Raw genomic sequence first — 16330 nt, forward strand, 5'->3', positions numbered from 1 at the left:
TTATTTCTATTGAGCTTCCAAATCTCTTTTAGATAACTTCTGTCTAGCCATGGCTTCTCCAGTTAGCATTTGTGATAAGTCCATTTGAAAGTTATAAAATAAACTGCCAATTATTGACAATAAGATTGACTTTGTATCCCCATCAACTTGTACAGTATCTTCATCATAGACTCTTTAAAAAAATTTTTTTTAATTAAAAAATTTTTTAATTAAATTTTCAGCATGGATTGCTCATTAGCTATGGGAGGGGGTGGGAGGAGGGGAGGGAAAGAACGTGAATCATGTAACCATGGGAATATATTCTAAATTAATTAATTAAATAAAATTTTTCAAATCACACAAAAAAATTTCATCATGGCCTCTTAATTAGTGTTTGTTGAATTAAACTTCATGTAGTATGATGACTTAAGAAGAAGGTCCTTGCCTTCCAAAGGCTTACAATATACTTGACAGGATGATATGTACTTGAAAAACTAAACATACAGGTTGGTATGATAAGTAGATAAGACATAGCATGGAGTAATAAATATAAAAGTGAGATCCTCCCAACTCCAGGTATGGAGCTCTATCTACTGTGCTATCTAACTGCCCTTTAATTGGGTGATTCTCTTTGTTTCTAAAGCCTTATCTTCCATCTTAGAATCAATATTTGTTCCTTAAAGAAAGAAACAATACTCATTCAATAACAACAACAAAAAATGGCCTACACCACAGAGATCACACATCCAGTTTCCTTCCCCAAAGAAAGTTACATATTATATATGAATGGTGATATGATAAGTAAGGCCAATGTTCAGATGGAGAGATCACTTTTGACTTGTACCATCATGGAAGACATCACTGAAAAGTGGATCTTAATGGATAGATTAGAATTTTGAGAGCTCTTTGGAAAACTGGAAAGGACTGTTAATGACCTCAAATCTTCTTGAAATCCTCTTTTTAGTAGCAAAGTTCTTGTGGTGGTAATGTATGACTGCTGGTCATGGAACATTCTAGTCTGAAAGAATTAAAAATGATCATCAATCAGGGATCAATGGAGAGATGCATAATGGGTATGAGCAGAATACAACCCATTATAAACAAGGTATTGAGATACAGAACCAAATTAAAGAATACCACCAAAGACATTTACGAGAAAAAAAAAAGATATACTGGTAATATGGTGAGGGGAAAGAATAACAGATAAATAGCTAATATACGCCATTTAACTCCATTAACTTTAATAATGTCATGATAAACTGAGAAAAGATAACAGAATGCTGGATAGACTTTCTGGGTAAATTGATGGAAAAATGAGGATAAGAGTCACACAAAATAGCCAGGTAGGAATGGCTTTTTATCTGTATCACTTAGAATACCCACATGGTTGAGATCCCAGTTCTATATGAGTATTTGGGCATCTGAAGGTGTCAAAGAGAATATTCTAGCCAGGGGAAACCATAAATAGAATCATGGAAACAGTAAAGTACAGCAACATGTTTGAGGACTGCTTCAGCTGACATGGACAGTTCGTGTCCAACGACAGGCTCTTTCCATAAGCATTTTCTAAGTCCTTTTACTTGGAAAGATGAATAGAGAGATGGCTTCAAAGCCAAAGTATTGTCTTGGTCACATACTAGTTGCATGTGGCCTCCTTCAAGAGTCAACTCAAATAGCATTTTCTGCAAGAGGCCTTTCTATGCTTCCCCTGGTCCATCCTTAGCTCTAAGATTACCTGTCATTTACTACACAAACACACACACACACACACACACGCACACGCACACACATTAGAAGGGAGAAAAGGAAAGAAGAAATCAGAGACTAGGTATTATTAAATAACATAAAACAAAGGTTTTTCTTGAGTCATAAAATATCCCTAAAATTAATGCCAACACCCTGCATGGAATCTAACTCAAAGAATTTCCAAAAACTCTTAATCACAAATGATGCTGTAGGAACCAATTCATTACCAAAGCCTCTACAGTGAAATCCAAAGCAATGTAAAAGAGCCTGGTCTAATTACCACTTGGAAAAATAAAATAGATGAAAATACATTGTGAAGAGCCTATGATATGCAACAAGATAGATAGTCTGTTGAGCTAATTTATAATTGTATTGACAATATTTTGAGAGCAAGGATGGATCAGCTAACAAGGAATCTAAAGGAAGAAAGGGAAAATACTGAAAGTATAGGAAATATTTCAGGTTTTATTTGGAAGATAAAAAGCAACCAAGGGAACATCAATTATTGACATCTATGCCTACTTTTCTACTTATGTTTAAAAATTTTATTTTTATGCACTACAATTCAAATCATGTATATATACATGTTGAACATCCTTAATGAATGAATAATCAAGTTTAAAAAAAACAAATACCTACTACATAATTAGTATGTGTGAAGCACTGTACTGGGCACTGGGGATACAAATAGAAAATGGAGATAACACCTGCCTGGGAGGAGTTTGTGTTCTGATGGTGGCAGAAAATCTGGGATAGAGAGTTTTGATCTGGAGAGTCATATGAATGATGAATACAGTCAATTGTCATGAACTTTCTGGCATCAGTGGTAATAGTGATTTGATTATCACTCCCAGAACAAGAGTTAAAAAGAGAATTCAGAGTAATCCACCCCTTGGCAGGGCAGATGTCAAGAAATCCAGGTTGGAGGGGTTGTAAAGAATAATCTGGGACTAGTTAGATAGATTTTGGTGTGGTTGTACCCACTCTGATCAGTATAGTTCAATGGATTGACTCTCACGAGGAGTGAGGGCATGATCTTTGGAGATCTAATACCTTGAAGCTGATTTTCATTACACAGCCAGCTTACCTCTTTCTGTCATATGTCTACTATGGAAATTCAGCAGGTAACATAGTAGACTAACTCTTTCCACAGTCCTTTGGTGTGATGGTAAGTTTTGGTGTTCCAGGAGTCACAGCCATGGAGCATCACTCTTCTACTTTGGAACCAATGCAATTGGAACCAAAACAGCATTGCTTTGGAGATGGAAGGTAATGGTTTGAAAAAATTTGTGCCAAATTCTTCCCCTCCCATTCTTATTTCCCTCCTCATTCCCTGAGACAATAAGCAATTTGATATAAATTTTACAAGTGTGATCATGTAAAGAATTTTTAAAGATCATTTACAGTAATCAGAATGAAAGTGATTTATTAATTAATCTGGCTTCTAATCCTAGCTCCATTAATGACAAGCTAGAATGACCTACAGTGAGACAGACAGACTCATAGAATTCTGTAGGTCAGAGGGACTTTTGAGGTCATCTTGTCCCTTCCTCTGTTTCTGGACAGAACTACAATCAAACAGTTCCTGGCAGAAGAGTCTTCCCTATTTGAGAAGTTCTCTAGAGATGACATTTCCAGAATTTATCACCATTTATCTCATAATAATATTTAACTACTCTTTCTTTGTCTAAATTTTTTTGTCTCCTCTAAACCTGAACCTTAACTAAGATCCTTAGGTTTCAATGTCAGTTCATTTCTTTATATTTTTCCCTCAGTAGAAGTAAGAAGTTAGAGGATCATCTATATCATGATGAATCATGGGTTCAAATTTAGCCTCAGAATCTGCTAGCTGTGCAAGTCGCTAAAAAGTTATTGAATTCTGTTTCCTCATTGGCAAAATAAAGGAGTTAGATTTAGAGGAACATAGATTTAGAGGTAGGGAGGATCTAGACTCCAACTTCCTCTTATAGAAACGAATCATGGGGGCAGCTAGGTGGTACAGTGAATAGATATTCAGGCCCAGATATGGGAAGTCCTGAGTTCAAATATGGCTTCAGACACTTCCTAGCTGTGTGACTCTGGACAAATTACTTAACCACAATTGCCTAGCCCTTTCCCTTCTGTCTTAGAGTTGTTTACTAGGACAGAAAATAAGGGTTCTAAAAAAGTGAGAAGAGGGATTCCTTAGAGGATGAGGTCCTTCAGACACTACTTGGAAATGACATTGTATGGTGGCATTACGTTCTTGTATACAACAATGTCTCTAGGAAGATATTTGTACCCATTCTAATGACTATTTATTTAATCAACAACAGAGGGGGGAAAATGGATAAAGAATGTCTATTGTACTGAATATGACATGCAATCGCATGTATAAACTATAGAACTTATATATGTATATATGTATAAACTATATATGTCTCCTATCAGAATGGCTAATATGACAGAAAAGGAAAATAATAAATGTTGGAGGGTGTGTGAGAAAATTGGGAGACTGATGCACTGTTAGTGTAGTTGTGAGCTGATTCAAACATTCTGGAGGATGATTCAGAACTATGCTCAAAGGACTTTAAAATTATGCATGCCCTTTGATCCAGCAATACTACCACTAAGTCTGTATGAGACAGACAGGTAGACAGACAAAGACAGAGAGACAGAGAGAGAAGAACTTATATATACAAAAATATTTATAGCAGTCCTTTTTATAATGGCAAAGAATCGGAATTTGAGGGAATCTCCATCAATTGGGAAATGGTTGAACAAGTTGTGATGTACAATTGTAACAGAATATTACTATGCTATAAGAAATGATGAGAATGATGATTTCAGAAAAACCTGGGAAGACCTACATGAACTGATACAGAGTAAAGTGATCAGAACCAGGAGAACATTGTACACAGTAACAGCAATAGTATCTGATGAACATTTGTGAATGACTTAGCTATTATTAGCAATATAGTTATCCAAGACAATCTCCAAGGCCTCACGATGAAAAATGTCATCCACCTCCAGAAAAAGAACTAGTGCAATCTGAAAACAGACCAATACAAAATATATTTCTCTTTTTTTTTCAATTTTTTTGTTCAAATTCTCTTCTACAAAATGACTAATATGTAAAAATGCTTTAGACAATCACATTTGTAAAATTTATATCAAATTGCTTATTGTCTCAGGGAATGAAAAGGGAAATAAGGATGGGAGGGGAAGAATTTGGCACAAAAATTTTTAAACTGTTACCTTCCTTCTCAAAAGCAATGCTGTGTATTTATTCCAAAGCAGAAGAGTGATACTCCATGCCTGTGACTTCTGGAATACCAAGACTTACCATCACATCAAAAGGCAATGGAAAGAGGTAGTCTACCATGTTACCTGCTGAATTTCCATAGTAGACATATGACAGAAAGAGGTAAGCTGGCTGTGTAATGAAAATCAGCTTCAAGGTTTTAAAAGAATCAGAGAACGACCTCCAAGATCCTCTGTATAGAAGAAATTAGGGCATAAAATATATAGATGGAGAAGGCATGGCTGGGATTTTGTCAGGTCTAGTGTCTGAATTACTATATCAATGAAACCACCAATTCATGTACATAGCAAAGAATGTGGTTATTATATCTTTGGGGAAAGTTAGGATGGTGCAGTAAATACAGTCTTGGATCTGGAGTAAGGAAGACTTAAGCTGTGTGAACCGAGCCAAGTTACTTAACTTTGGTCTGCCTCAATTTCCTCATCATTAAAATCATGGGTTTGGGCTTGATACCCTATAAGGTCCCTCCCAATTCTAAATCTATGATCCAATAATATTCTATTCCAGAATGGGGCCATGTTCTACTGCCTGCCTGACTCTCTGGCGTCCCTTCTGTTCTCTTGAAGACAAATGCCCTTGAAGAGCCCCAGGGATGACCCTATAAAGATGAGTCTTTTCTTATAGGCAGAAGCAGCTGGCAAGGGTCCTGATGCTTAGTGTCCACAGGCTCCAAACTAACCTTTGACCCAAGAGAACACAATTGGGTCATTGAACTCCAACTCTGGTAAGGACCCCAGTGACAGGCTCCAGGCTTCCTCCACCACCTGCTCTCATTTTCAAAGACAATTTCTTTTCTTTCTGACCAAAGGTCCCCTCTGACTTAAATGAATGTGTGGACCACCGCCTCCAGTGTTGCTTTGCACCATAAAGCCTAGCCCAATGGAACATTCAGGGAAAGAGCCTGGAGACCTAAGAAGCTGGAGCTACTTGAAGTCAGGAGTCAAAAGGTTGTCCAAGGTTGGAATAGGAAAAAAAGTGTATGTGTGTGTGTGTGTGTGTGTGTGTGTGTGTGTGTTAAAATACAACTCTGAATTTAAGAGTGCTTGCTCTGTTTCTGCAGGCAATTGGAAAAAATTATATATATATTACATAATAATAAATATATTTATTACATAATAATATATTAATATAATATTATATTACTATAATTAAAATATATTATATTTTATTATACAATATTGCTTATTGTATAATAAAATAAAATATATTACATAATATATATAAAATCTTTGAAGAAAAAAGAGTAAGCACTCACATGTCCTCAGTGAATGAGTGAGAATGAACATCTCTACATAACTGAAAACTGCATTAAAGTATGAACAAGTGGAGCTGTAGCTACATGGTCTTTACATAGGAAGGACCACAGGAAGGAGCTCTCCATCAGGAGTCCTGCTTCTTACATAAGAGAAGAGGCAGTTTAGAAGTCTAGATCATGCCAGTGTGCATTACTAGACAGAAATATGTCTGAATTGGACTAATTATTTCCACTGGACACATAGCCAGAAGCTCTAAAAGCAGCAGGACCAATTTAAAACATAATTCTTTTAAGCTAGCACACATATAGGGCTTTTTAAAAAAGTTTTACCTTTCATCCTAAAATCAATATTAACTATTGGTTCCAAGGCAGAAGTGTGGTACAGGTTAGGTATACAATAGAGGGTTAAGTGACTTGCCCAGGATCACACAACTAGGAAGTGTCTGAAGTCAGATTTGAATCCAGGACCTCCCTTCTCTAGGCCTAGCTCTCAATCTACTGAGTCACCCAGCTGCCCCAACAAATATCACTTTTAAAGTTTTCAAAGTACTTTACAAATATTACCTCATTTCAGGTTTACCATCATTCTGGAAGGAAGGTATTATTAGATTCATTTCACAAATTTGGAAACTAAGACACATCTCTATGTGACATAATGTCTGAGGTTGTTGAATTCATATTCCAGCAATGACTCCAAGTCCAGTGCTCCATCCATTGTACCACCTCGATTCCTCTACACATAAAACACACACACACACACACACACACACACGGAAGTGTGGAGAAGCATGGGGCAGTAAATTCAAATTCTGCCCACTTCAACCATTTACAACTGTCACAGTTTCTCCATTTATCAAGTGAATGTAAATAAATTATCATCCAAGATATATAGGCTTAGAATCATAGAGCTGGAAGGAATTCTAGAGATTGTCTAATGTCACCCTTCACTTAAGTCAGATATAATTTGGCTTCCTCCCCTTTCTGGATGGATGGAAGGATGGATGGGTGGGTGGATGGATGGATGGATGTGATGGATGTATAGATGATAGATAGATAGATAGATAGATAGATAGATAGATAGATAGATAGATAGATAGATGGATGGATATGTGGATGGGTGAATAGACAAAAATATAGATGGATGGAGCTGAGAGAGACAGAAAAAAACTTTAAAGAGAGAAATATACATATATATTAGGGAGTTAAAGATATGGATTATAGATATAGAGATAATGATAAATATGGTTTAGTTATACCTATGGATAGATATACATATTCATATACACATATATGCTTATTTATATAATTTACATATTTCCCATTCTGCCTTGGAAGTTCATGGAGGATGAAGGGGAACAGAAACCACACTTCATTTCATTTTTGTATTCCTAGCACATAGCACACAATACCTTGCAAATAAATATTAGATGATTATTCAGTGTCTGCTAAGTATATAAATGTAATAAGATACTATTGTACTATCAGAAGTGATAGAGTAGGTGGTTTCAGACAAATCTCAGATGACTTTTATGAACTGATGCAAAAGGAAATGAGCATTTCCAAGAGAATAATTTAGACAAGCACAACAGTGAACAAACAAACAATTTTGAAGGTCTTAAGAGCTCAGATCAATGCCACTACCAGTTATGATTCCAGAAGACAAATGCTGAAGAATATGACCCATGTCCCAACAGAGGAGTGAGGCAGTAAGTAACTCAGAATGTGATATACATAATTGGATATGGCTATCATGGAATTTATTTTTCTTGATTATATTTGTTATAAGAGTCTTGTTTTAATTTGTTTTTCAGTAGAGGAGACGAAAAGGAATGTTTGTTAACTAGAAATAAACAAAAAATAAAATAAAATTTGGGGCAACTAGGTAGCACAGTAAAGAGAGTACCAGACCTAGACTTGAGACAACTTGGTTTAAAATCTGGCCTCAGATACTTCCTAGCAATAGGACCTTAAGCAAGCCATTAAAAAAAATTACCTGATCATTGCAACTCTTTTGTTTTAGAATTGATACTAAGGCAGAAGGTAAGAGTTTTTTAAAATTCTATTTTAAAAAATAGACAAAAATTAATAAGATGAAATTTAATTTAAAACTTCGCAAATTAAATGGAATTTTTTACAGAAGCAGAAACTGAGTTTGGAAGGGCAATTGGCCCACAGTCACAAAGTCCAGTCACTAACAATTATGACTAGGACTTAGGTCTAGAGCTCTTTAATTCTAAATATATATAGATATACATATATTATATGTAAATATAATAATAAATTATATATAATAAAAACTATACAGCAGCAGATTAAGGCCACACTGCCCATTTTAGAGGCCATAAAAACTATTTGAATAAGGTCAGCTTATGTGTAGGCCTAGATCCTACTGGACAATAATGCTACTAAAAATGTAAAAAGCCCCTAGCAGAAAATAATCACTTGGTTCAGCCCAGTTGGGTAAGAATACAGAAGCCAAGGCGACCACTGGCCCCATTAGCCAGTTCTGTGCTGCCACCTGCTGGCCAGTCCTTGTAAGTTCTCTGAGGGCTCACAGACCCTGAGAGCTCCCTCTGGTTGCTGCAAACCCAGATCAGATTTGCACAGATAGGAGCTTAATTGAGGCAGATTACGGATGAGACTGACAAATGCACAGAGAAGCTCCCCTTCTGCCTCCACCAAGGCCTCCTCTGGGTTAATGACAATGACAAGATGAGCTTTCCCCTTCAAAGATTTGAGGTACATGTAAAATCTATCTCAGGTTACTTAGGGAGGGAAGAGGGCAAAGAGGGAGGGAGGGAAGAAAGGTCAGAAGAAGAGAGAATTTGGAACTCAAACTTTTAAAAAATTAATGTTTTAAAAAATGTTTTTACATGTAATAGGAAAAATTAAATTTTATTTTATTTTTCCCATTTATTAATATTTATTTTTTAGAAAAGTTAACATGGTTACATGATTTATGCTCTTACTTTCCCCTTCACCCCCCCCCCACACACTTCCCTCCCTCCCATGGCCGATATGCATTAAATTTTATTTTAAAAAAAGATTTGTGATAAACCAGCCTCAGCTGATGATGGGGCAGTTTGAAGAAGACAAAGCTGACTCCAGGTTCTTGTTAGTAACAATAATCCTTCCCAGGTGGCAGAGTCCTGGACCAAGAGTAAATAGACCTGGTTTCAAGGCACAGATCCACCATTTACTAACTGTAAGATCTTTGCCAAATCAACTGAACTGGTTAACTTCTCTATGAAATGAGAGACATCTCCTGGCATATATGGCACATGTGAAGCGCTCTGATCACTAAAAAGAGCTACAGAAATAAATACAAGTCAGAGGTGTTATTATCCTCCCTGAGATGCACAAATTTAGAGCCATCTCCATGCCAAGTGTTCACATGCATTTGAGCCTGACCTGTGGTAGAGCCTTTCGAGCTCACATCAGTCCAATCAACCACAGGCAGACACAGGATACACTGTGCATGAGGTCATTTTGGTTCTCTTAAAGTAAAAAGGACAACAATAAAAAAAAATCTCATTTTATCCTTATAACCATTCTGTCATTTAGGGAAGAGTAGGGATTGTTTTCCCCATTTTTGCAGTCTTTTTAACTGAGATCCAAAGAGGGCCATACAGACTATCAGCAGAAGAAATTTTAAGAGAAAACAAGTACCAGGTCTTCTGACTCCCGATTAACAATAATAATGCCCAGCATTTATATCATGGGTTAAAGTGTATATAGCACTTTACAGAGGCAGCTAAAAGGGACAGGGGATAGAACACTAAGCCTAGAGTCATAAAGACTCATCTTCCTGCATTCAGATTTTGCGTCATATGATTACTAGCTATGTGAGTGACTCTGGGCAAGTCATTTAATTCTATCTTCATTTCCTCACCTATAAAATGAGTTGGAAAAAAATGACAAACTACTCCAGAATCTCTGCCAAGAAAACCCCAAATGGGGTCCCAAACAGTGGGATATTATTGAACAACATTAAGGGGGGGAAAAGCACTTTGCCAAGATTATGTCATTTGATACTCACAACCCTCAAAGGTAAATAGCATTATTATCCCCATTTTACAGATAAGAAAACTGAGGCAGATAGTGGTTGAATGACTTGCCTAGGGTCACACAGCTATTAAGTGTCTGAGGTGACATTTGAAATCAGGTCTTCTTTATTCTTGCCCCCCCCCCTTCCCTTTCCTTTTCAGTTTACTCCTCTGTGTTTTTTCCTCCACTCAGATATAAACTCCTTAAAGGCAGGGAATATCTTGTTTCTTTTTTGCTTATATTTATATTCTTGGCACTTAGCATAGTGCCTAGACACATAGTAAACAATAAATGCTCATTTACATTATAATATTTCATTTGAGTCCCACAATATCGCCATAATGTAGGTGATATTATTATCCCCATTTTAGAGATGAAATTCAGGGCTGTGAATTGCCCAGGGTTGCAGAGCTAAAAAGAAGCAGTATTCAAGCTCTGGTCTTCTTGATTTCAAGTCCAGGGCTAGATCAACTATTCTGCCTATATAGAGCTCAAAGAGACATGAGGAATCTCCAGTCCAATCATCTCTTTTTTATGAAGATTATTTTTATTTGTTTGTTTCTTACATTAAAATCCCTAATTAACTCCCTCTCTCCCCTCACCCCATTGGAGAAGGCATCATTTGACAAAAAGATATATGTATATATAAAACTATGTTTTACTTATTTCTGTTTATCAGTTCTTTCTCTGAAAAAGGACCTAAAGAGATAAAGTGATTGGACAATGGTCACACAATTCTTTAAGAAGTAGTAAAATCAGGGGGCAACTGGGTAGCTCAGTGGATTGAGAGCCAGGCCTAGAGACAGGAGGTCCTGGGTTCAAATCCGACCTTGGACACTTCCCAGCTGTGTGACCCTGGGCAAGTCACTTGACCCCCATTGCCTAGCCCTTACCACTCTTCAGCCTTGGAGCCAATACACAGTGTTGACTCCACAACAGAAGGTAAGTAGGGTTTAAAAAAAAAAAAAAGAAATAGTAGAATCAGGATTTGAAGCCATCCAAGTTTGCCGATTGCAAATCCATTCCAATACACCTGACTTAATATCTAATCCATTTCCAGTGGCACAGGAATCTCCTAAAAGAGGAAGTCAAATCCCAACAGGGTCTGGGCACAGACCAGGACCCACACTAGCTCTGCCTTTGTTACCACAGCTTGCCATTTTCTATTTGCTTCAGAGAACATTGATATTCAATGAAAGTTTCTTTGGTGGTTTCCCAGAATCTATTCTGTCCTGGGAGCTGTCCATTCAATCAGCTTTCCCACTCTAGCCATTAGACTCATGATTTAAACTCCAGGTTTCAATCCTTGGCTTCTCCCAGTACTGCAGTGTGGGACTATGCCAAGTCAACAGAGTCTTCCTCCATGCGCCATGTTTGGTTCTGGCATAGACATGGCCCCTGTCCCCATGGTTCTTCAGGTCACAATTTCTGGGATTTATGGGCTAGAGGTTGGGCTTTGATCCAAATCAGGCACGTGGGAATGAAGTTCATATTCACTACTTTTGCTTCCTTTTCTTATACCTGGATGACTACAAAGGTCTCCTAACCAATTTCAGTGAAGAGAATTGGTTCCTTTTCATGTCTTTTGGCATCCAGAGCTGAATCTCCCAGAGATGGAAGTTTTTTTTCTAATGTCCATGTATAAAATACAGTATGTGAAGCATAGGGGTTATTGTAGGAAGAGTGGCGGATCTCTGACTGGGATAAAGCCCTACGTCCATGGATTCAAGTTGCTTTTTTTCTGGCTCATTCTTCTTTTCACTTAACAAGAATACTTTGAGCCCGTTTAGATTCCTAGATAAAACTCATTTTGCCTTGTTCACTTGCTTTCTCAAGTTCAGTGTCATTAATTACTGTCACTCTCCACTCCGTTCCAATACACCAGCCACTGCCAGATTAAGAAAGATGCCTAAAGAAGTACTCCAATAAGGTCACTCCCCAGTTTAAGAACCTTTTAACTGGATTCAACTTAATATTTTAATTAATTGATTGATTAAATTTAATTGATAAAGTTATTTATTTTATTAATTATCTCATTTATTTGATTGACAAGTATTTCTTATGTTTAAAGGATTGTTACATAAGCCACAGAGTGGAGGACCTATAGTCAGAAAGATGGGAGTTCAAATTAGACATCAGACACTTTCTGTGTGGCCCCAGGCAAGACACTTAAACTTTGTTTGCTTCAGTTTTCTCAAGTGCGAAATGGGGATAATAATAGCACCTACCTTGGAGCACTGTTATGGGAATCAATAAGATAATATTTATCAAGCACTTAGCCCAATGCCTCCATGTCATCAGTACTATATGAATGGAGCAGTAGTTCAGGTGTCTCAACTAAGGGGAAGACATTGTGACCAGAGAGATACTTGAGATGTTTTTAAAATACAAATGACAAAATTTGGTAAACAGATTATATATGGGGGGGGGGGTGCTTGAGAGTGAAGAGTGAGGGATAGCATTTCAGTTGTGAGCCTGACTGATTGGAAGGTGGTGGTACTCATGATGGAAATAGGGAAGTTGGGATGATAAAATAGTTTTATTGAGATGCTAATGGGACATCTAGTTCAAGATACTTAGGAAATGGTTTAGGGGGCACCTGGGTAGCTCAGTGGATTGAGGGCCAGGCCCAGAGAGAGAGGTCCTGGGTTCAAATCTGACCTCAGACACTTCTTAGCTGGGTGACCAGGGGCAAGTCACTTAATCCCCATTGCCTAGTCCTTACCACTCTTCTGCCTTGGAACCAATACACAGTATTGATTAAGAGATGGCAAGTAAGGGTATAAAAAAAATACCTAGGAAATGCTTTAGATAGGAGATTGTATCTGAGAGCTCTCTCTCTCCCTCTTCCTTCTTCCTCCTCCTCCTCTCACTCTCTCTCTCTCTCTCTCTCTCTCTCTCTCTCTCTCTCTCTCACTCTTCTTTCTGTTTCTGTCTCTGTCTCTCAACTGGTATAACATTTGTCCTTTTTCAACCTTCTGGTATCTCTCCTATTTTGAGGCAGCTTTCAAAGGAAAAAGTCCAGACTTATCATCAACCAAATGAAAAAACTGCTCCAAATCACTAATAATTGAAGTAATACGAATCATCCCTGAATTCCTATCTCATACCCTTCAGATTACCAAAGTTGGCCAAAAAAATAATAATAATAGCTAGAAATTATATAATACTTTAAAGTTTAAAAAGACTTTGATTCTCACAACAAATCTGGAAGGTAGATGGCATTATTATCCCCACTTAAAGATGAGGAAACTGAGGCAGACAAAGTTTATGGAACTCACCCAAAGCCACACAATTAGTATATATCTGAGGCCAGGTTTGAACTTAGGCTTTCTCACTCCAGGTCCAACACTCTCTATATCTTACGACATGGCTGCCTCTAGGCAATTGAAAATTATAAATATTGTAGGGGCTTCAGGAAAATGCCTGGCTGATGGCGGAACTGTGAACTGGCTGGGCCATTCTGGAAAGCAAGTTGGGACCACGGCCAAAAAAGTTACTAAATTGTGCATACCCTTTGACCTAAGGATACCATTACTAAGCCTGTATGTACCCTCCCCTCACTCCATGAAGAAATCACGAAAAGAAGAAAAGGCCCCATATGTACAAAAATCTTTGTAGCAGTTCTTTTTTGTAGCAGCAAAGAACTAGAAAGTAAAGGGTGCTCACTGAATGAACTGATGTAGAGTAAAGTGAGAAGAACCAAGAGAACAATTTATAGAACAACAACAACATTTTTTAAATGGTCAATTTGGAAAGACTTAAGAACTTTGATCAATGCAATGCTCCATCCTAATTTCAGAGGACCAATGATGAAGAATGCTACTCATTTCTTGACACTGAGAAGATAGACAGAATGTGCAGAATGAGACACATATTTTAGGACAGGGCCAATCTGGTCCTTTGCTTTTCGTGACTAAGTACATTTTTAAGTAAGAGTTTTGTTTTTCTATTTTCTCCTGGTGGGAAGAGAAAGTGGAAAGGAAAGGAAATAAATGCTTGTTCATTGAAAAAATTAATCATAAAAGAAGAAATATTTGCTGAATGAATGACTAACTGGATGGAAGAATCTTTCCAGTTTGGAAGAATGACATATCTTAAAGGAACAGAGTTGAAAATCAATGTAATTGTTGAGAGGAGAAGGTAGGCAATGAAATTAGCTTTGCCAAATATATATATATATAATCTCGTCAGGATCAGGTTGAACTATTAGATTACTCAATTTGCCCTCCTGAATCCCACCATGTCCCCCTACCCTAGTCACTGAGATGAAATCAACTCCATCATTGTTCCCAAACTGGGTATCCCAAAGGCCCCATTCCCCAACCCAGTTATATTCTAGAGAGACCTAAATGCCCCTTTCTGGCTAGCACTCCCCCTCAGTGGACAGTTTTCCCTCATAAGAATGCAAACTGTGTGTTCCAAAGCTCTGCGTGGTACATAGCATTAAGAGCTTAATAAATTCTTAAATACTTTTTCATTCATAGTAGGTTTCTTTGGGGTCATCTTACCTGCAGCTATTTCTTCCTGCCACAAAGAGTTCCAAGTTGAGGACACAGTGAGTGCTAAGAGAAATGCTGGCACTGGCGGGTGTAGCAGGAGAACCAGGGCCTACAGTGAGCAGCAACTGGGATTGACACTAGGGAAACAAAAGACTTTATCTTAGGATTTAAACCCTCCTTGCTTCTGTGTTAGCAGTTGTGAGTAGCAGAAGTTACCAGGGATGGAGGCCCAAGCTTCTCTATCTGGACTGTCTGGGCTCCTCTAAACCTGTTTTACTTCCAGGGAAAGAGGAAGAAAATAATTAATTGATACACTCCATCACCTTCCCAACTCATGCCCCCTCTTATATTGTGAGGAGAGATACCTAAAGGATGAATGAATCATAGTAAATAATGTACAGAGAGGCTTTAGTCTTCCAAAGGGGGAAAGGTGCCAGGGTACGGCTGCTGGCCCCAAAAAGTAAATGGACATTTGGGCAGATTTGGGTCTTTTAAAATCTCCTTGAATCACTTTAAATTGCCTCCCCCCAGCCTCTTTCAGATGAAATGTTTTATTTATGGTTTTATGCAGCAAGAGGTTGGAACACTAACATATTAAAAGAGAGAAGGGAAAAGTACCATCCCCTCCACTTCCTTTGCAAAGACTGTTGGGACTAATGGCCATCAGTCAATCTGAAAGACAGATATCCCTCTGCCAGCTGGGCCTGTAACCCTAGAATATTGATCAGATGTCCACATCCCTCCCACATAATAGAATTTCTTGGGAAACTAATTGTTTTTTCTCCTTTCATCTCCCTGAATGAGGTCAATAGCAAGGGCAAAGAATGGAGAATTAGTTCTCTTAAGTGTTTCTTGGCAAAGGAGAGAGTCTTTTTCCTCTAGTTTCCAAGTGCAAAAGGAGCTATTTGAAACATATGAACTCTTTATGAAACTAAAAAATATATGACTACATTTGATTTAAGGAATTTCAGTAGCCATGTTTTCAGATCTTTTCTGAACGTTTCCTTTGCTCCCCTAAAAATATCACGGAACTTCAGAGTTAGAAGGGACTTCTCAGTAACCATCTAATCCACTCCAATTCAGAAAAATAATCTATCTCCACTACAATACACCTGATAAATGTATTTGAAGAATAATCCTCCTACTTTCCTTAGAGACCTCCAATAGGGAAATCCCACCACCTTTTATTCTACTTTTGGACAGAGGAAAATGGGTTCATGGAAGCTAGGTGGCAAAGTGGATAGAGTATTGGATCAGGAGTCAAGAAGACCTGAGTTCAGATATGGCCTCAGACACTTCTGTTTGACTCTGGGCAAGTCACTCAACCCAGTTTGCCTCAGTTTCTTCATCTTTAAATGAGCTGGAGAAAGAAATAACAAACTACTCCAATGTCTTGTTGAGAAAATCCCAAATGGGACCACAAAAAGTTGGACACAACTTAATAACAACAACAAATGGGCTAATTGGGCTAATGCTGCAGAAGAATATCAGAGATGG

General features: G+C 37.7%; 1 protein-coding gene across 1 annotated transcript in view; it reads right to left on the bottom strand.

Annotated features, from left to right (window-relative positions):
• Window positions 1-15897, bottom strand: part of LOC123234328 (heparan-alpha-glucosaminide N-acetyltransferase-like) — a 370163-nt gene extending 354266 nt beyond the window's left edge. The window contains exons 1-2 of the mRNA XM_044660239.1: window positions 15784-15897; window positions 14843-14970 (exon numbers count right to left, since the gene is read on the bottom strand). Coding sequence (XP_044516174.1) covers window positions 14843-14970; window positions 15784-15897 — 242 coding nt within the window. The remainder of the gene's footprint in view (window positions 1-14842; window positions 14971-15783) is intronic.
• Between the last annotated feature and the right edge of the window lie 433 nt (window positions 15898-16330).

The sequence above is a fragment of the Gracilinanus agilis genome, chromosome 2 (assembly GCF_016433145.1).
Source record: "Gracilinanus agilis isolate LMUSP501 chromosome 2, AgileGrace, whole genome shotgun sequence".
NCBI lineage: Eukaryota > Metazoa > Chordata > Mammalia > Didelphimorphia > Didelphidae > Gracilinanus > Gracilinanus agilis.